Here is a 21,850-nt window from a genome sequence, read left to right as displayed (position 1 = left end):
GATAAGAATGTATATGGAGAGAAGCCGCCTAAGGAGAATCTCATTATATGCACTAAGACCCAGGAGGCCCGAAGCCTCGAGTGAGGGAAAGAGCGGAAAACCCTGGAGAGAAAATATGGTTAAAATTGTCAGGAAAAATATAGACCACTGAAATAAAATACATACAATATCCTAGAGAATAAAAATATACAGCAATTTGTTTTTTTCCAGCGAGGTCAAAAAGGGCCATTAAAGGGAACCTGTCACCCCCCGTACCGGGGTGACAGGTTCCCGACCCCCCGTTAGAGACCCCTATACTTACCTCATCCCGCCGGGTCCCGCTTCTGGATTCGGTCGGGTCCCGGAGATCTCAGCCGCTGCAGCCCGGCGCGCGCGCTGAGAGATGAGTCCAACACCCATAGAGAATGACGGGAGAGTCCAGCGCTCCGTCATTCTCTATGAGCGTTGGACTCATCTCTCAGCGCGCGCGCCGGGCTGCAGCGGCTGAGATCTCCGGGACCCGACCGAATCCAGAAGCGGGACCCGGCGGGATGAGGTAAGTATAGGGGTCTCTAACGGGGGGTCGGGAGCCTGTCACCCCGGCACGGGGGGTGACAGGTTCCCTTTAAGGTCTATGGCAGAATTACAATGGGCTTGACCTGTACTTAAAATAGTAATAATAAAATCATTTTCTAGGAAATTGCCGTGAAAATAAAAAAAGCAAGGCAGGCAGGAACTTAAACTATACTTCCCAGTCCTTGTGCCTCCATTGCGGCGTTCGCGGGTCCCGCTGACGATCACCGGCTGTCATTTTTGGCTGAAATCAGGTAGGTCACGTACCCAACTTTTCTGGCTGGACGGTGTCCTGCCCCAGTCACCGACTGGTTGAGTGGGCGATTGTTCCGCCGGAAGAGCTGCAGGAGGCCGGCGGCTGCCACCTAGACTCGGTAGCAGCACTATGAGGCACAAGGATTGGTAAGTACATTTTGTTTATTATTTTCGATTTTATGGGACTTCTCCTTTAAGCATCGATAGCCTATTTGTACTATTCTGTAATATATTTCACATAAGGTCCAAAGAATTTTTTGTACTGATGGTCGGGCATCAAACCCTTGCCAGATAAAGGCTACTATAAGGACAGGGTGGCCATGAAAAAGGCCAAAAACATTTTTTACGCAGGTAACCACCTTATCTACAAACACACGTTCCAATGTGTATTAGCAATTAATTGTCAATTATGGGTCTATTCCTTTATACCCATATCTTTCTTAACCCAATACAAAATATCCAATAAAAAAAGCCTATTATGTTAAAAATTATAGTATACAAAGAGAGCGAAAACAAGGCTTCAGCTGAAATTCATAATTTAATTTTCACATAAAAATTTTAAAACAACGTGTATCACATAATTCAAACATTTTTTTACAAAAGATTGCAAAATGGCGTCCTACAAACACACCGCTTCTACTCATGAAATACTAGGTTAAAAATGCCTAATGTCTGGAGTCAATTGTGTGTTACTATCTCTAATACATAATCGAGGGCCTCCCAAAATAGGAATAAAACATGACTCTGGCCACTATCTGTAAACACAAATCTATCAGATCATATTGACTCACCCATGGCAGTGTGGTAGTACTTGACCCCTACGCACGTTTCGCGTGGCTACGCTTCCTCAGGGGGCGTCTCCTACCAACCATATATCTGTAGGCCTACACTAGAAACCATGGATTCTTACATACGTTACACCTGTTCTTGGGTTGTGTCTGGTAGTGCAGCTCAGCTCTAGTTAAGTCAATGAGGCAGAGTGGCAATTCCCACATACAACCTGTGGACAGGTGGAGGTGCCCCTCCCCCCCCCCCTAAAAAAAAAAAAAAAAAAAAAAAGATCATTTTTTTTGCAAATAAGAACCACAGCCCTACCTAAAGAAGCTTGATGTAAGGTAGGCCGCAGCTTGAACATTTTGAATATGCAAACGCTGCTATAACAGTAACATCCCTTGTGCTGCTCCACCCTCGGGTACCCCTGACCAGGTGAAGAGAACCCTGTAGCTGCTACAACAGTGAAAGCTCCTCTGCTGCTCCACCCAGAGGTACCCCTGACTAGACGGAGGCCATCCCTAGCTCCTGCTATATCAGTGACATTTGTTCTGCTTCTCCACCCTGAGGTCCCCCTCACCATGTAGAGGGATCCCTAGCTCCTGCTATAATAGTAACATCTCTTGTGCTGCTCCACCCCAGGGCACCCCTGACCAGGTGGAGGGGTATCTTTATTGGTCTCTGCACGCATACCCTTCATAAGCAATGACCTGAAGACCAGGCATTACATCCCTGACTTCAAGGACCAGACTGATTTCAGCACTGCCGTCTCCTCCAGACCTGAAACCCTTCCCTCAACAGAGAGCACGGATCCTGAGAAAACAATCGCATCCTTATTGCTCAATGCTCTGCTCTGTCTGGAGACAAAATGCCAACAGGGCCTGCAACACTTCTAATGCTTGAGCCTCATTTTCCCCTTTTGCTGGATGCCTCCACCCGGAGTGTGCAAAAAGCCGCCCATGCCCAGAAGATTTCACAAGGCTTAGAGAGCACAATACTGTACCTGGATGAACGTGATGCCCCTCCAAGAACCCTCCAAGAGCAGAGACGGTGCCAGGTTGTGAGTGGAGACATGTGCACGGCTTGTGTGGGATAGAGCTCCTTCTACTGGCCATGCAAGCACATAGGAGACCATTTCGAGCCGGCTCTGATCAGCAGCCATTTCACAGACGGTGCAGGCACCTCATTGTCTTCTACTGGCAGCAAAAGTGCATAGACCATAGACCTGCACAATGACATTGGCCTGGGCTAGTGCTACCCTTCATCTGCACACAATCCCCACAGCTCCAGCCCTACATCATCTTGCAAAATTATTATAATTAAAAAAAAATCATGTACAATAGAGAGAGATGAAGGAAAGAGCTGGACTATCAATACTACTGACTGCGGTGGTCTCTGCTGACCCAATATCGCAGTCCCAGCAGAAAATCAATAAGGAAATTCAATAGATGCCCTTGGAGGATCACAAGGAGGATCCAAGACGATAGTGGTGTTATCCATACTTGTATGGACTAGGGGGGAAGACGAAGACGCTTTCATATAGGATGATGAGCACCCCCTCCCAACAAAGGCTCCTATGCATTCCTATTGATCTTCCTATCGCATGAAATATTAATGCCAGCTCTGCACAAGATGTCGGCTTATATCATGCATAGAGCAAATCCTTCAATCTGCAGCTTCAGCGATTTGTCATTCGGGGGGGGGGGGGGGATATAGATAAAATGTTGAATGGTAGCATTTTACAGGAAGGTATAGAAAGAAAGGAAATGAAGGGGGGGGTGCTATAAAACACCATGGAAACTGCAAGACTTGTGCCCTAGTTTTGCAAACATAAAATACATAATTAAAGCAAGGAGTGGAATCCGCGGCTCCATGGCGGTGAGGATAGCCGTCGTTCAGACATCAGACGACATCTGTGTTCATTCATAACGCTGAATCCCTGGGTCTCGAGAAGGAACCAGGTCATATACTCCCTCCAGCAGGCAGACAAGACTTCAAGTCAAGACAAGAGACGCTCCCTACGTGTTATGTTCACAATCAAATATAGCGGTATCTGACCTGTGGCGGAACTACAACTCCCAGCATGCTCTGACAGCCTTGGGTTGTAAATGTAGAGACCATCGGCAAGGGAGGTCAAGTGGGGAGGTGGGTTCTACAATTCCTACATGACCAAGGGTATAGAAAACAAAACTTCTTATTAGTAAAATATATGCACCAAGCCTGTGGCTGTCAGGGCATGCTGGGATTTGTAGTTTTGCAACATCTAGATACAACAGTCAAGTGAGGACCTGTCAGGGCATGCTGGGAGTTGTCATCTTGCAATAGATGGAAAGCAAGGGCAAGGGACGTCACGTAGGAGCTACAATTTGTAGACAACCAAGTCCATAGAAAAGACTTTCTCCATCACAACGAATAGGTGCTGGGAGTTTTAGCTTAGCTGGAGACAACCAGCAAGAGACGTCAAGTAGGGAGGAGGGAGCTCGTCCCTACATAACAAAGTCCATAGAAAACAAGACTTTCTCCATATTTCTGAAAAACTTCTAGACATGCAGGACGTTTGCTAAGATGGGTGATGGTCAGAAATAAGAATTAGGTAGCTGCCGGTCATCATACAAACACATGATATTGAGGGTGGGACCTGATCCAAGCCATATGCAAGGTCTTCTCACGGTGCAATGTCTCAAGACTTATCAGCAAGTCACAGGCTGGAGTTCAGCACCTACCAGACACACTAGACTCTAGAAGCCAAGCACAGCCTCCCCCGGGGCGAGTCACAGACACGCAGGCCTCAGGAACGTCTCCTGCCTTTCTCTTCTTCCTTGGCCCACAAAGCCTCCTCAACGGGTCACATGACCTAGCTCCCTCTATAGGTAAAATGAACGCAGTAAAAAAAAAAAAAAAAACATGTCTGGAGAACCATTTCAAATCAGCAGCCATCTCCGATAACTGCAAAGAAAGCCACAAATCCTCAAGTGTTCTGTGAGGAGGAGAGAAGAGGGCAAAGACCTGAGGTGACACAATAAAGACAACGTGCTATAGACAGCCATGTGCGGGGAAGGTCACATTATGCAATGATATGTTCTGGAGAAAGGACCCCAAATGCATCAAAGCTTTCCCAACCAGATACCTAGAACGTGATAGTAAATTTAGTTTCAGGAAATGTGAGATTGATTTCTTCAGAACTTTGGGTGGTGGTGGACCCCCTGCTACCCCACCGCATCATTGTAGTCCCCAGCTTACATATTCTACATACGAAGTGATTTATTTCTCCAATGACGGCTAAAGGCCGACACGGTAATGGCAAACAAACCAGACGGATAAGAAACAATGAAAAAGCCAGGTTAAATGAGAATAAAAGGCTCTTTTTTCCCAAAAACAGAGACACCCTTGGTCACTGACTGATAATATAGCCTCAGTCCCTTAAATAGAGCTGAGCTGCAATACCAGTCATGGCCAACTGACAAGAATGGTGCTACCTCTGAGAAAAAGCAGAGCACCACCCCCTCCCTCCTGTAAAATTGTATCTTATACAGCAAAGGCATACACCTTGTGGGGGCTTGATCTCTGGGATGCCACAAGTCCAGGAAATTAGGGGATTTAATAATACATCCCATCCTAGGAGGGAGCGAACACGTGGTGGATTGTTCCCTGCAGATTTGCACAAGTAGATTATATTTCACAACTCCTAACTATAAGCTGTACAGGTGACCCTACCTTACAGTGTCACTTTAAAAAACTTTTGACATGGCAAAAGTTTTGATTATTTGGGGTCTGGGTAAAGAGGCCACCATCGATCACTAGAACAAGTCACTTCCACTTTTTTAAGTGCGGGGAGCAGCGCGGGAAGCTGCCCGGGTGATCACTTGATCGTCCGGGCAGCCCACAGCAGATAGCAGTGGTCTGCTGCCGCCGCTCCTCTTCCACGGGGTGACGGCAGCAGATCGCTGCTATATCACTCGTTTGTCTTTCAACATGTTGAAAGACAAAAGATAGCAACGATCAGCCGACATCGTTCATGTCAGCTAGTCGATGCCTTCTATTACATAAGATGATTATCGGCTGATGATCGCTTCGTGTAATACAGACCTCGACCGATCATTAAAACAAGTTAGCAGAAGTGTGCACTTAGTCTATTCCCTCCAGACTTTATTATGAGACTCAAAATCTATGGGACCGTTCCACTTCCATAGACACAAACACTGAGCCGCATGCCGCTCTTCCGACTCAATTTAGTCATTTGTTGGGTTGTAATATAGACCCTGACTGATCAAAACTTTTTAGAAGTCCCTTGTATATGTAAAAAAAAAAAAATGATTTTAGTGCTTTCCCTTACAACTGTGGTCTCCGATCTGTAGACCTAAAGTTGGATGTCAGGGTCTGCTGGGAGTTGTAGTCTCACCACAGCTGAACCCGGTTTGTAAATGTCTTCGCCTTTTTCTGCAAATTTCTATAAAAAAAATTAAAATATCGCAGAGGGAGAAAAGTTCTTAATACTTAACACTTTTTAATATATCTTGCATTAAATTCCTCACCGCCTTCAATATCTCTGCTTGCTAACAGCGAATGGAATCCATCTTTACTTCCAGAGGCCTCAAATTGGACAGAATCGGGACGTCTGTCAGCTTCTTGCACTTGTTTGAACTCACAGAGGATTGTCCCAGACTTGCGGCCTGCACAGCCACTAGTCTAGTCTGCATACAGCTGTAGCAAACCCTCAGACCGGACAAGCACTGGAGTATTTGAGTTTGCAGCAGAGTTACTGAAACACTAAGTATATGATAAAGTTGCAAAACTTTTCATTATGCAACGCGCCTTTTACATAACACTTTTCTTATAGTCACCATGAAGGCTGTCTGAGCAAAGGCATATATACTCTTATAGGGGCCGAACATTGTCACCATTAGACCATGTTCATTCTAGTGAAAATCATGGATCAGGTGATGGTACTTTGCGTGGCCTTATCACACGGGACAATTATCGTGTGGAAAATCATTATTTCGGTTGAATTTAAACGATAATCATCCTGTATAACTGCAGGCAATGATCAAAAAGTCGTTTGTGTGTCGTTGATTTAGATCTGACCCAAAAATCATTGTTAATCGTTCGCTAATCATTCGCTGTAATCCCACATTCGTTCGCTAATCATTCAGTGTAATTGCACGTCGTTCCTTCTTTTGCTGGGATCAGATAGAGTAAACAATGGTAGTAACAATCGTTGTAATCGATTGTAACTAACGACTGTCATTGTGTCATATAGTGAACAATTTCAGGTTAACGATAATCTTGTTTGCGATCGTTTATTGTTAGTCATTAAAAATCGCTTCGTCTAATAGGACCCTTAGTTCAGCGTCATCCCCAACACATGCTGCTCTATGTATTCCCTATTGCTTCATCACTACCACAGCACTGGATTTCCTCGTTGACTTCAATACAAATACACGTGCGTCTACCACTGTGCTTTTTTTTAGAAGGAAGTGGTTCTTCGAATATTTTTAGTTTCCATCTTTAAAACAAGAAACATTAGACCAGAACAGGTTGCCCGTGTGGTTACGTGCATCCTTACTCGACCCCTGGGAGATCTTGACCTGAGCGTCACAGTTGTCTAGTTGAGTCTTCAAGGATTCATGGCCGCGTCTGACCGTCGGATGATGGACACCAGGGATAATACGCAGCGGCGTGCAGACAAGCCAGGTCCAAAGTTGGAGCATTTACCGGTGAGTGTTAAATAAATCCAATGCCTGCACCTCATCTGCAGACGCCACAGCATTCATCATTCCTGATACATAGAAGGTGAGCGCTGAAGCCATTTCCTTCCACAAGGTTTTCCTCCTCAAAGTTAGGAGTCACCAGATCCAAGAGCAGACACCTATACCCATACCGATACAAGACGGCTCCTACTCGACACACCGCCCCATAGCACCTCTGTCCTGGCTTATAAAGCTCCCAACATGCTACAAAAACTGGTCTGGCTCCCATCAAAATGCATTGTCCTACCTCATCCGGGCCTACAAGAGCTTCACACACGTTCCAGACACACTGTGGGTGCAGCCAGACTTGGGGCATGCTCAGTGCACACAGCTACTCAGCCATTTGCACGCCGTTCAACAGTAACACACACAAAAAAAAAAAAAAAAAAAAAAAAAAAAAAAAAAGGAGGAAGTGTCATTGCAATGAAAAAAAAAATCAGACCAGCTAATCCACCGGCTGTACTCGCACCGTCACCATATAGCCCAGTGGTGCTGACAATGACACCGCCACGTGCTGCTCCCTGGAAGCTTCTTACTGAGCCCAAGACTTTGCAGCCACATTCCAGGGTGCCCCACCAGCCCACACAATGCACCGCAGCCCGCCCTAAGAGAGTGCACACAACTCTATTGTGTCTGACTCCATAGACCTTCTACAATGCAAACAAAGGCCAACATTTACAAAAAAATTACAGGGAAGGGGGGGGGGGGGATCCTGACTAAACTACCTACACATTGCATGGCTGATAATGGTTAGCAACCTGTGACAACCCCCAACAATCTCTGGCATGCTGACAGTTGTAGTACCATCACAGCATGCATCACCTATAGACACAACTTGCAGACTATACATTGTGGATGGAGCGTTTTGGCAGCGGCAGACGTGACTGTTTCCTTGACAACAATGGTTAATACCTCGGAAATCTTCTGCACTTTTATTATTTTTTTTAGTCTATTCAATAATGAAAAGCCAGCTGAAAGGGAATGGAAAGTACAGTGTATTCTGTACACCAGGACTATGCAAAGCTACAAAAGGTCCCTACTTAACCGTTCCCTATCCAGCAATGAGAAGGTAATGTGCTCAGCCCTATACCTTGCATATTTCTATCAGACTATGAGAGACACCAATCCAATAGTGGAACAAAGAAGAGGGACCTACCTTACTGAGGAGAGGGGGCAAGTAGCGTGACTGATGTGACCGCTCTCTATCAAATAGATAAAGAAAAGTGACCAACTACAAAGGATGGAAGTCAGGGAGGGCGATCAGCTGATCATCTCAGGGATGAGAGGGGTGCTGCGTGGGGCCATGGTGACCCAGCTTTCTGATACATACATCCCCACTGTGTTACAGATGCGTACACATATATACACACACATAATACACCTCAAACAAATAAAAGTTGTTGGAAAAGAGGAAAAAAAACAAAACACGTCTAGTAGTGGGAAACAGCTTCACACCTGGATCACAAAACAGTTGTTGGGCTAATACCCGATACAAGTCCCCCTAAAGCCGGCCATACGCTACTCACTACAGATCACACATATCCATCGCCTACAGGTATACCAGATTACAGGTACAGGAAAGACATGGGTTTAGAAATTCTGGGCCAACATTTGGCTTACAAGCACCTGCCATATATTAACCCATTAGACATAGTAAAGCCTCAAACAAACATCAGTGTCATCTGTAGTTGTATAGCCACAAGCACACACACAAGAGCGAGCACACACACACACACACACACACACACACTTCTGTCCACCCAGTTCAGCCTATGACCCTGCAGTGCTGACGCAGCAGGCGGCAAATCCAAGAGAAGGAACACAATTTGCTCATTTTAGGAAGAGAATTTCCTTCTGACTCTAAATCTTTCATTGAAATAAATCCCCGGATCTAGTGACTATAACCTGTAATGTTATTACACCCGGCCCCCTATTATCCTATAAATCCCTGGATCTAGTGACTAATATAACCTGTAATGTTATTACACCGGCCTCCCATCATCCTATCCTATAAATCCCTGGATCTAGTGACTAATATAACCTGTAATGTTATTACACCGGCCTCCCATCATCCTATCCTATAAATCCCTGGATCTAGTGACTATAACCTGTAATGTTATTACACCGGCCCCCATCATCCTATCCTATAAATCCCTGGATCTAGTGACTATAACCTGTAATGTTATTACACCCGACCCCCCATCATCCTATCCTATAAATCCCCGGATCTAGTGACTATAACCTGTAATGTTATTACACCGGCCCCCCATCATCCTATCCTATAAATCCCTGGATCTAGTGACTAATATAACCTGTAATGTTATTACACCGGCCTCCATCATCCTATCCTATAAATCCCCGGATCTAGGGATTATAACCTGTAATGTTATTACACCGGCCCCCATCATCCTATCCTATAAATCCCCGGATCTAGTGACTATAACCTGTAATGTTATTACACCAGCCCCCCATCATCCTATCCTATAAATCCCTGGATCTAGTGACTATAACCTGTAATGTTATTACACCCGACCCCCCCATCATCCTATCCTATAAATCCCCGTATCTAGTGACTATAACCTGTAATGTTATTACACCGGCCCCCTATTATCCTATCCTATAAATCCCTGGATCTAGTGACTATAACCTGTAATGTTATTACACCCCCCCCCCCCCCCCCCCCATCATCCTATCCTATAAATCCCTGGATCTAGGGATTATAACCTGTAATGTTATTACACCGGGCCCCCATCATCCTAAGCATGAAGAGGTGGATGAAGGGCGGCTATATTGCCTGGTCTTGTTAGTATTCCTCCTATGACGCTAGTTTATAAGGGCGATTTGCAGCTCTATACATCTAAACTCTGCAGCAAGCATATGGATCACTAAAAGCCTCATTCAGAAGAACTCATCTGCCGTGTATGAATTCAGCCATATAGCAATAAATACATAAGGTTTTTTAGTCCGAGTTTCTCCAAAAAGTCTCATAGGGTCTCAGCCTCTAATCCCTATGCGAGTCCCAGCTGAGGACCATGTAATAAAAGAGTCCCTGGTCACTACAGTCCTCTCCACCACCAGCAGCAAAAGAACACAGGATATCTAGGGTAATCCTGGAGGCCACACATAGAGGAGTTAAAAGGAAACGCGTTCTTCAGAAGAATTTTAACCACTGAGAATTGTAGCAGATACAAAATAAAAGTTTTTTTTTTTCCTTCTCAAGTACAGAAGCCTCCAGCATGAGCTATGAAGGATGCCAGCAGAGAGGATTATACGCAGCCATATACAGTCATATACCAGGAGACCAGGCTCAATGTCATCAGCTTACACCAGACCCCAAGGCACAAAGTCCTCCCTGCAACTCCTAAGGTCAACAGACTCCTATACTAAACGCTGAACATTAGCAATCCCATGAATAAGACAGACGCTGCCCAGCCACACGCTCATTCCAAGTATGACTCTGGGATGGGTGGGGGGGACGGCAAACTTTCCAGAATCCATCTACACCAAGAAAGAAATAAAAAAAAAAAAAAAAAGTAAACATAGATGTGGAGGAAAAAAATGGAAGGTTTCTCATAAGGGGCTTCAGTCACGACATAGAAGTCTTCTGAGAAGGGATCCGGCAGAAGAGTAAGCAGGATGGTGAGCTGGGCCCAGATGGGCTGACGTACCTCCACCACAGGCCCCTGTGCCATCAGATTCTCCTCCAGCAGCTGCTGAGGCCTACCCTGGTGTGTCCAGGACATCAGCACTAGGAGTAGTGAGGAGCATGCTCAGTGCCAGCTCCTTCCCTCCAGCAGGAAATCACATCATGGCTGCTCGGCTGGAGATGGGGGAGATCCCTGGTGATCAGCAAGGGCCACACAGGCCTATGCAGTGACAATGCAGAACACCCTCTCCCAGGCAAATACATGAGCCGATATATCAGAAAGGTGCAATGTCCTGGTCTCTGCATACAGCTGCTAGACTGTTTTATTGCTGCTGCTGAATGGGACAACACAAGGCTCATACAAGGAGTATAGACTACGGCTGGAGATGGGCCATAGAAGTCTATAAGGCTGCAACACTGGCAAGGGTGCGACATGAACAGTCAGTCAGTGACCACACGGTGTCTGAAGTCCGGCGCTAAGCTGGATATCAATTAGACATTGCCTTCACAAGCCATACAGGGAATCGCATAGCCCAACAGCATCCCAATTTACAGCTCCAACATTAGAAACTTTTTTTGTGAAAACCTCCCAGAATCCTAAACTAAGAAAGCCAACTACTTCACATAGAAAATCTAAACCAATAACCACAGACACACACACACCAGTTACACTGAATTGGCAAAATGTGATCTGAATCTAGATCAGTCCCCACAGCTGTACAGACCGCACAGGCCTGCTGTCATAGGCTGACCAGAGGAGAGCGGTCCCCACAATACATGTAACAGAGCTGCAGTCAGGCCTGATGTCATAGGCTGACCAGAGGAGAGCGGTCCCCACAATACATGTAACAGAGCTGCCGTCAGGCCTGATGTCATAGGCTGACCAGAGGAGAGCGGTCCCCACAATACATGTAACAGAGCTGCCGTCAGGTCTGATGTCATAGGCTGACCAGAGGAGAGCGGTCCCCACAATACATGTAACAGAGCTGCCGTCAGGTCTGATGTCATAGGCTGACCAGAGGAGAGCGGTCCCCACAATACATGTAACAGAGCTGCCGTCAGGTCTGATGTCATAGGCTGACCAGAGGAGAGCGGTCCCCACAATACATGTAACAGAGCTGCCGTCAGGCCTGATGTCATAGGCTGACCAGAGGAGAGCGGTCCCCACAATACATGTAACAGAGCTGCAGTCAGGCCTGATGTCATAGGCTGACCAGAGGAGAGCGGTCCCCACAATACATGTAACAGAGCTGCCGTCAGGTCTGATGTCATAGGCTGACCAGAGGAGAGCGGTCCCCACAATACATGTAACAGAGCTGCCGTCAGGTCTGATGTCATAGGCTGACCAGAGGAGAGCGGTCCCCACAATACATGTAACAGAGCTGCAGTCAGGCCTGATGTCATAGGCTGACCAGAGGAGAGCGGTCCCCACAATACATGTAACAGAGCTGCCGTCAGGTCTGATGTCATAGGCTGCCTAGAGGAGAGCGGTCCCCACAATACATGTAACAGAGCTGCCGTCAGGCCTGATGTCATAGGCTGACCAGAGGAGAGCGGTCCCCACAACAATACATGTAACAGAGCTGCCGTCAGGCCTGATGTCATAGGCTGACCAGAGGAGAGCGGTCCCCACAATACATGTAACAGAGCTGCCGTCAGGGCTGATGTCATAGGCTGACCAGAGGAGAGCGGTCCCCACAATACATGTAACAGAGCTGCCGTCAGGTCTGATGTCATAGGCTGACCAGAGGAGAGCGGTCCCCACAACAATACTAGTAACAGAGCTGCCGTCAGGCCTGCTGTCATAGGCTGACCAGATGAGAGCGGTCCCCACAACAATACATGTAACAGAGCTGCCGTCAGGTCTGATGTCATAGGCTGACCAGATGAGAGCGGTCCCCACAATACATGTAACAGAGCTGCCGTCAGGTCTGATGTCATAGGCTGACCAGAGGAGAGCGGTCCCCACAATACATGTAATAGAGCTGCCGTCAGGTCTGATGTCATAGGCTGACCAGAGGAGAGCGGTCCCCACAATACATGTAATAGAGCTGCCGTCAGGTCTGATGTCATAGGCTGACCAGAGGAGAGCGGTCCCCACAATACATGTAACAGAGCTGCCGTCAGGGCTGATGTCATAGGCTGACCAGAGGAGAGCGGTCCCCACAACAATACATGTAACAGAGCTGCCGTCAGGCCTGATGTCATAGGCTGACCAGAGGAGAGCGGTCCCCACAATACATGTAATAGAGCTGCCGTCAGGTCTGATGTCATAGGCTGACCAGAGGAGAGCGGTCCCCACAACAATACATGTAACAGAGCTGCCGTCAGGCCTGCTGTCATAGGCTGACCAGAGGAGAGCGGTCCCCACAACAATACATGTAACAGAGCTGCCGTCAGGCCTGATGTCATAGGCTGACCAGAGGAGAGCGGTCCCCACAATACATGTAACAGAGCTGCAGTCAGGCCTGATGTCATAGGCTGACCAGAGGAGAGCGGTCCCCACAATACATGTAACAGAGCTGCCGTCAGGTCTGATGTCATAGGCTGACCAGAGGAGAGCGGTCCCCACAACAATACATGTAACAGAGCTGCCGTCAGGTCTGATGTCATAGGCTGCCTAGAGGAGAGCGGTCCCCACAATACATGTAACAGAGCTGCCGTCAGGGCTGATGTCATAGGCTGCCTAGAGGAGAGCGGTCCCCACAATACATGTAACAGAGCTGCCGTCAGGGCTGATGTCATAGGCTGCCTAGAGGAGAGCGGTCCCCACAATACATGTAACAGAGCTGCCGTCAGGGCTGATGTCATAGGCTGACCCCAGAGGAGAGGGGTCCCCACAATACATGTAACAGAGCTGCCGTCAGGTCTGATGTCATAGGCTGACCAGAGGAGAGCGGTCCCCACAATACATGTAACAGAGCTGCCGTCAGGCCTGCTGTCATAGGCTGACCAGAGGAGAGCGGTCCCCACAACAATACATGTAACAGAGCTGCCGTCAGGTCTGATGTCATAGGCTGACCAGAGGAGAGCGGTCCCCACAACAATACATGTAACAGAGCTGCCGTCAGGGCTGATGTCATAGGCTGACCAGAGGAGAGCGGTCCCCACAATACATGTAACAGAGCTGCCGTCAGGCCTGATGTCATAGGCTGACCAGAGGAGAGCGGTCCCCACAATACATGTAACAGAGCTGCCGTCAGGTCTGATGTCATAGGCTGACCAGAGGAGAGCGGTCCCCACAATACATGTAACAGAGCTGCCGTCAGGCCTGATGTCATAGGCTGACCAGAGGAGAGCGGTCCCCACAACAATACATGTAACAGAGCTGCCGTCAGGGCTGATGTCATAGGCTGACCAGAGGAGAGCGGTCCCCACAATACATGTAACAGAGCTGCCGTCAGGCCTGATGTCATAGGCTGACCAGAGGAGAGCGGTCCCCACAATACATGTAACAGAGCTGCCGTCAGGCCTGAATGTGACAAGGAACCAGAAGAATACAGAGAATTTTAGAGGTATACAGTGAGTCCAAGAAGTATTTGATCCCTTGCTGATTTTCTTTGTTTGCCCACTAATAAAGACACTATCCTTCAGCACTTTTAATGGTAGATATATTCTAACATGGAGAGACAGAATATCAAGAAAAAAATCCAGAATATAATTTTAAAGAATATATTTTAATTAATTTGTATTTCAATGAGGAAAATAAGTATTTGATCCCTCTTGCCAAACACACTCAATACTTAGTGGCAAAGCCTTTGTTTGCCAGCACAGCGGTGAGACGTTTGTTGTAGTTCACCACAAGTTTAGCACACACCAGGGGGAATTTTGGCCCACTCTTCTTTGCAGATTCTCTCTAAATCATGAAGGTTGGTGGGCTGTCGCTTGGCAACTCTGACCTTCAGCTCCCTCCATAGATTTTCCATCGGATTGAGGTCTGGCGACTGGCTGGGCCACTCCATGACCTTAATGTGATTTTTCTTGAGCCAATCCTTTGTTGCCTTTGCTGTATGTTTAGGGTCGTTATCATGTTGGAAGACCCAACCACGGCCCATTTTCAGAACCCTGGCAGAGGGGAGAAGGTTGTCCCTCAGGATTGTGCGGTACATGGCTCCATCCATCTTCCCAGTGATACGGTGAAGTAGCCCTGTACCCTTGGCAGAGAAACACCCCCAAAACATTATGCTTCCACCTCCATGCTTGATGGCGGGCACAGTGTTCTTGGGGTCATAGGCAGCATTTTTCTTCCTCCACACATGGCGGGTGGAGTTGAGGCCAAAAAGTTCAATTTTGGTCTCATCTGACCACAAAACCTTCTCCCCAATAACTTGGTTCATCTTTCAAATGATCATTGGCATACTTGAGGCGCGCCTCCACATGTGCTCTCTTCAGCAGGGGCACCTTTCGGGCACTGCAGGATGTGAATCCATTGTTGCGCAAAGTGTTGCCAATTGTTTCCTTGCAAACTGTGGTCCCAGCTGCCTTCAGGTCATTTGCTAACTCCTGCCGAGTGGTTGCAGGACGATTTCTGACTGTTCTCAGCATCATTGCCACCCCACCAGGCGAAATCTTCTTTGGAGCACCGGGCCGAGGTCTGTTGATTGTCATGTTATACTCTTTAAACTTTCTGATAATTGCACCAATAGTTGTTACTTTCACATCCAACACCTTACTAATCTTTTTGTAGCCCATTCCAGCTTTGTGAAGGTCAACAATTCTGACTCTGAGGTCCTGTGACAGCTCTTTGGTTTTACCCATGTTGGAGACTTGAAATCTGTGTGATCTGTCTGATTCTGTGGACAGTTGTTTTTCACACAAGTGATTAGTGAGAACAGGTGGCTTCAGGTCAGGTAACAAGTTGATTGGGAGTGTCTAACTGGTCTGTAAAAGCCAGAACTGCTAATGAATACTAAGGGATCAAATACTTATTTCACTCCATGAAATACAAATCAATTAATATATATTCCTTAGATTTATTTTCTGGATTTTCTTTTTAATATTCTGTCTCTCCATGTAAGAATACATCTACCATTAAAAGTATAGAAGCATCATGTCTTTATTATTGGGCAAACAAAGAAAATTAGCAAGGGATCAAATACTTCTTGGACTCACTGTATATGACAGTGTGTCAAACTTGCAACCCTCCAACTGTTGCAAAACCACAAGCTAAAGCTCTGGCTGTCCGGGCATGATAGGAAATTGTAGTTTTGCAACAGCTGGAGGGCCGCAAGTTTGATTTCAGTGCTATAGGATCTTAATTTTGGGGTTCCTAATATATTTTAGGGTCTAAGGGTATGTGCAGACTACAGAATTTCTGCTGTTACTACAAGCGGATTCCACAGGGCGGCCTCCACTTGGGGTTCCAATGATATTTGCCAGTGAATTCTTGACACGAGTGGTAGGATCTGATTGATCCTTCCAACTAACTAATAAAACATCTTGATCTACACAGTTCTAAGCAAAACCTTACTTGCAAATATTGAGCTCGGACCTTCACCGTAAGAGAACCATTACTGGAACTAGTGGAGCTCCCCTGTTATACACCAACAACTACAGCTCCGACATATAAAATACAAGATGGAAGATTCCTGTACAAACCCAATAAGAGCTAAGAAACCTTATACTTTCCTTCTACAGATGTGTCCAAAATGGGCAAATATCTGACATAAAATGAACAAAAACATAATAGAAAAAGTGTCTCCTTAGTGATTGATACATTTAGTCTATGAGCCCACAGTCCAGAGAAGCCAATGTAAAAACATACAGATCCTATGGGGCAGGAGGGTCAAACTCACCGCTCTCCAGCTGTTGTAAAACTACAATTGCCATCATCCCTGGTATAAAGCTAAAGTTTTGGCTGTCCAGGCATGATGGAAATTGTAGTTTTGCCACAGCAGTAGGGCCGTAAGTTTAACAATCCTGACCTATAGGGTTATAAGTCTATATGGATATCACATAGTGATATATGGCAGGAGAGGCTGCAAATTGAGAAACCTTCACCCGAACATAAAGATGGACCCCTGCTGTCAACAAATTACGGGGTGAAGCCAAAGAACAGAACATAAGAACTTACTGACCAAACTTACATAGTTAATACGGTTGAAAAAAGACACATGTCCATCAAGTTCAACCAAGGAGGGGATGGATACAGGGAAGGGGGAGGGGTGATAGGTTCTATACATAAGCATTTATATTATTTTGCTCTAAGAACTTGTCTAGCCCTGTTTTGAAGCCCTCTACTGTTTTTGCTGTGACCAGATCCTGTGGTAGACTGTTCCACAACTTCTTATATCTAGGGCCACAGTCCCTCCAGTCCATGGATGCAGCAAAGAGTTAATATCTCGTGTCAGCACTTCACCAGCAAGACAGATTACATTTGCAGTCAACACCTATTCCTTATAACGCATTAGCCAACAAAGCTTCTGGGGTCAGGAGAAAAGCCTGGATGGTCCTTGTATAGAAAACTACACATGAACCAGGACACAAGGACATCACTGTCCCATAATAGAGAGCCGCAAATGGACAAAACTTTACCTACCAATAAACAAGAGCCAGAACATAAGGAGAGATCCTGGATATCAACAATTCGGGGGGCGACTCAATGACATGAGGTTTCAATTAATCCAATACATATGCCATAGAAACTTAGTGACCAAACTGTACAGTGACCAAACTTCAGCCAAGTCCCTCCAATCATTAGATGCAATGAAGAGTTAATATGTTGTGTCAGCACCTCATAGAGGAATACTGAAGGAGGACGGATTACTAGCATTGCATTCAACACCTATTCCTTGCATAGTGTCAGTCACCAAAGCCTATAGAGGAGAAAGCCTGGATGGTCCTTGTATAGAGGAATACATTGTGCAAAACAAGAAGAAACAAGGGTCATAAACCAGGCCAAGGGAGAAGGAGACAAGGTGGCTGCTACATGGAAAGTTACCAAGTCCAAGAGGGGGAAGGGAAGGAAGATCTGCAGCAGCAGCAGCCACCCAAAGCCTGAGCCTCCTCGCTGGAGAAGAAACATTAGCCAAGACTGGAAATATGTAAATTGTCTCCAACAGCCTGAAGGAAACAAAGAGTGGAGAGCAAGTCAGCAGCTCCAGAGCCGATCACTGCGGGATAATGGTGAGCAGGAGGGTGAGCTGGGCCCAGATGGGCTGACGTACCTCCACCACAGGCCCCTGTGCCATCAGATTCTCCTCCAGCAGCTGCTGAGGCCTACCCTGGTGTGTCCAGGACATCAGCACTAGGAGTAGTGAGGAGCATGCTCAGTGCCAGCTCCTTCCCTCCAGCAGGAAATCACATCATGGCTGCTCGGCTGGACTGTGGGGGAGATCCCTGGTGATCAGCAAGGGCCACACAGGCCCATCCAGTGCGGTGTGCAGGCAGTGATAATGCAGACAAACATATGAGCTGCTATAAGGAGGAGGAGACCCATTAGATATACAATGTATTAGAGGCTGCATATAAATAAACTGCAGTCATCTGTGTATCTTGAGGCTAGACGGCGAGTTTTATTGCTGAATGGGGCGGTATTTCTACTATAACATGCAACACAAAGGAACATAGTCTATAGTTACAGTACACGTCTATACCCACCCCTACAGTACTCATCTATACATACCATACAGTACAGTACACATATATACCCAACCATACAGTACACATCCATACCATACAGTACACATCTATACCCACCCATATAGTACACATCCATACCATACAGTGCAAATCTATACCCACCCATACATACCATACAGTACAGTACACATATATACCCAACCATACAGTGCACATCCATACCATACAGTACACATCTATACCCACCCATATAGTACACATCCATACCATACAGTACAAATCTATACCCACCCATACATACCATACAGTACACATCTATACCCACCCATACAGTACACATCCCTACATACCATACAGTACACATCTATAGCCAACCATACATACCATACAGTACACATCCATACCCCTCCATACAGTACTCATCCATACATATCATACAGTACACATCCATACCCACCCATACAGTACTCATCTATACTAATGATACAGTACATATCTATACCCACCCATATAGTACAATAAACTACATATCCACATATACCATACAGTACAGCACACACCTACACATACCAGAGTTCACATCTATACCTACCATACAATACAGTATATATCTACACATACCATTAAGTGCACATCTATTCCTACAATACAGTGCACATCGTTATCTATCATACAGAACACATCTATACCCACCCATATAGTATACATCCATACATACCATACAGTACACATCTATACCCACCCATATAGTATACATCCATACATACCATACAGTACACATCTATACCCACCCATATAGTATACATCCATACCATACAGTACACATCTATACCCACCCATATAGTATACATACATACCATACAGTACACATCTATACCCACCCATATAGTATACATCCATACCATACAGTACACATCTATACCCACCCATATAGTATACATCCATACATACCATACAGTACACATCTATACCCACCCATATAGTATACATCCATACCATACAGTACACATCTATACCCACCCATACATACCATACAGTACACATCTATACCCACCCATATAGTATACATCCATACATACCATACAGTACACATCCATACCCACCCATACAGTACTCATCCATACATATCATACAGTACACATCCATACCCACCCATACAGTACTCATCCATACATATCATACAGTACACATCCATACCCACCCATACAGTACACATCCATACATATCATACAGTACTCATCCATACATATCATACAGTACACATCCATACATACCATACAGTACACATCTATACATACAGTACACATCTATACAGACAGCAATGGCAACACAAATACATCATGTAGGGACTGTTGTCTCTGCATCTCCGCTCAGGTGAATGTTATCAGGTCATAGCATTGCCTCCATACAAGTCACATAGACCTTGTTGCCATCGGGCAACAAGGAACTCACTAGTTGCTCCGGAACTTTTTGCTTCCATGATCATAAAAAATCCCAAGAAACCCTCCTCATTGTATTAACATTATAACTTCACTTAATCTGTGCGGCTCCCACTCCTGGACATGGTAATAATACTATGTGTGAACCCGACCCTATCCTACACCAATGACTACATGGGGTTAACAGGAGGAGGAAGACTGGTCTCCACACCCAACAGCAGCTCAGAAGCTACACGGCAAGACCTCACATTACAGCAGAACCCTTACTTTTCTATAGATACAAAAATGATCAAAATAACAAACCAGATAAATAAAATTATCTGACAGGAAATATATAAATTTGCTACAATGAATAAAGATTGTATAATTACTGTGTATAGAGAATACAGCCTGAGAGTAACTATAATGTGGTGGTACTCAACAGACAGACTGTAATATAAATCTGGTGACGTGACGCCGGCTGTGCGGACCCTGCGACAGACGCACCTGAGGTCGGCAGCGTCTACTCCAATGGGTATAGCTCCCAAGTCCGGGCCTATATGTAGATTGTAAGCCCTCGCCGGCAGGGTCCTCATCCCTTGTGTACCAGTCTGCCATTTATCTTATTCATGGAATGGGTTTTAGATTTTGTAATGTTCTGTTTGTTATTCCCTATGGCTTATATAGTTCTCTGGCATCAAGGGGGCTTGATTGTGTTACGATTCCTGCCACTGACTGATTTTGCTACTTATTGGCGGGTTTATGTTTGCCCCTTGTCTGTATTGTTCATATAAGAAATTGTTAATAAAAATTACATTTATAAAAAAATAAAAATAAAAAATAAAATAATGGGGGCACCCGAAAGTGATAGGAACGGACAGAATCAAGGAAATGAGTTTTTAGAGTCCAAGAAATTTTAGACAAGTTGAGTCTGGATGAGTTTAGGGGTCTAGGATCTTATTTTTTGGGTCAGATAATAATAATGTTACAGCTTTACATCTTAAAGGGGGTTACCAAGGAAGATCCAAGAACAAACCCAACAGGAGCATAGAAAACACAAGAGAAACAAATGACAAATTCTATATATCTTCCCTTTTACTACAGATACCTCAATAAAGATAAAAATAACTTCTATCGGATAAGGAATGAAATTATTTTACCACGATTGTCCACATCAATCTATGTGAGCAGTGTGCAGACGATCTACGGGAGCCAACACAACAACATACAGATCCTAAGGGGTTAGGATCCCATCATAGCGATACTAGAGCAGGGCTTCACCTACAAAGATAGAAGAACCAGGACATTAGGAGAGATCCTGGAGGTCATTTCGGGGGGCGACATAGTTATATAAGGTTTCATTGAATCCAAGGAATTCAGCATAGAAGCTTAGTGACCAAACTTCAGCCAAGTCCCTCCAATCATTAGATGCAATGAAGAGTTAATATGTTGTGTCAGCACGTCATAGAGGAATACTGAAGGACGGATTACTAGCATTGCATTCAACACCTATTCCTTGCATAGTGTCAGTCACCGAAGCCTATAGAGGAGAAAGCCTGGATGGTCCTTGTACAGAGGAATACATTGTGCAAAACTAGAAGAAACAAGGGGGCATAAACCAGGCCAAGGGAGAAGGAGACAAGGTGGCTGCTACATGGAAAGTTACCAAGTCCAAGAGGGGGAAGGGAAGGAAGATCTGCAGCAGCAGCAGCCACCCAAAGCCCGAGCCTCCTCGCTGGAGAAGAAACATTAGCCAAGACTGGAAATATGTAAATTGTCTCCAACAGCCTGAAGGAAACAAAGAGTGGAGAGCAAGTCAGCAGCTCCAGAGCCGATCACTGCGGGATAATGGTGAGCAGGAGGGTGAGCTGGGCCCAGAT

At 45.7% G+C, this 21,850-nt stretch overlaps 1 protein-coding gene across 6 annotated transcripts in view; it reads right to left on the bottom strand.

Moving 5' to 3' along the window:
* EHMT1 (euchromatic histone lysine methyltransferase 1) overlaps positions 1–21,850 on the bottom strand; it is an 87,575-nt gene that overhangs the window by 53,275 nt on the left and 12,450 nt on the right. For 2 of the 6 annotated variants that reach the window (XM_069986513.1, XM_069986516.1), the window contains exon 1: positions 10,994–11,089. The exons of 2 other annotated variants lie outside the window; for them this stretch is intronic. In XM_069986513.1, coding sequence (XP_069842614.1) covers positions 10,994–11,068 — 75 coding nt within the window. In that variant the 5' untranslated portion in view covers positions 11,069–11,089. Of the gene's footprint in view, positions 1–4,301; positions 4,326–7,572; positions 7,642–10,993; positions 11,090–21,850 lie in introns of those variants that run through there. 2 more of the 6 variants (XM_069986514.1, XM_069986519.1) reach the window with 2 other exon arrangements.

Source organism: Dendropsophus ebraccatus, chromosome 10, assembly GCF_027789765.1.
Source record: "Dendropsophus ebraccatus isolate aDenEbr1 chromosome 10, aDenEbr1.pat, whole genome shotgun sequence".
Lineage (NCBI taxonomy): Eukaryota > Metazoa > Chordata > Amphibia > Anura > Hylidae > Dendropsophus > Dendropsophus ebraccatus.
This window is presented reverse-complemented; position numbering and strand designations above follow the sequence as displayed.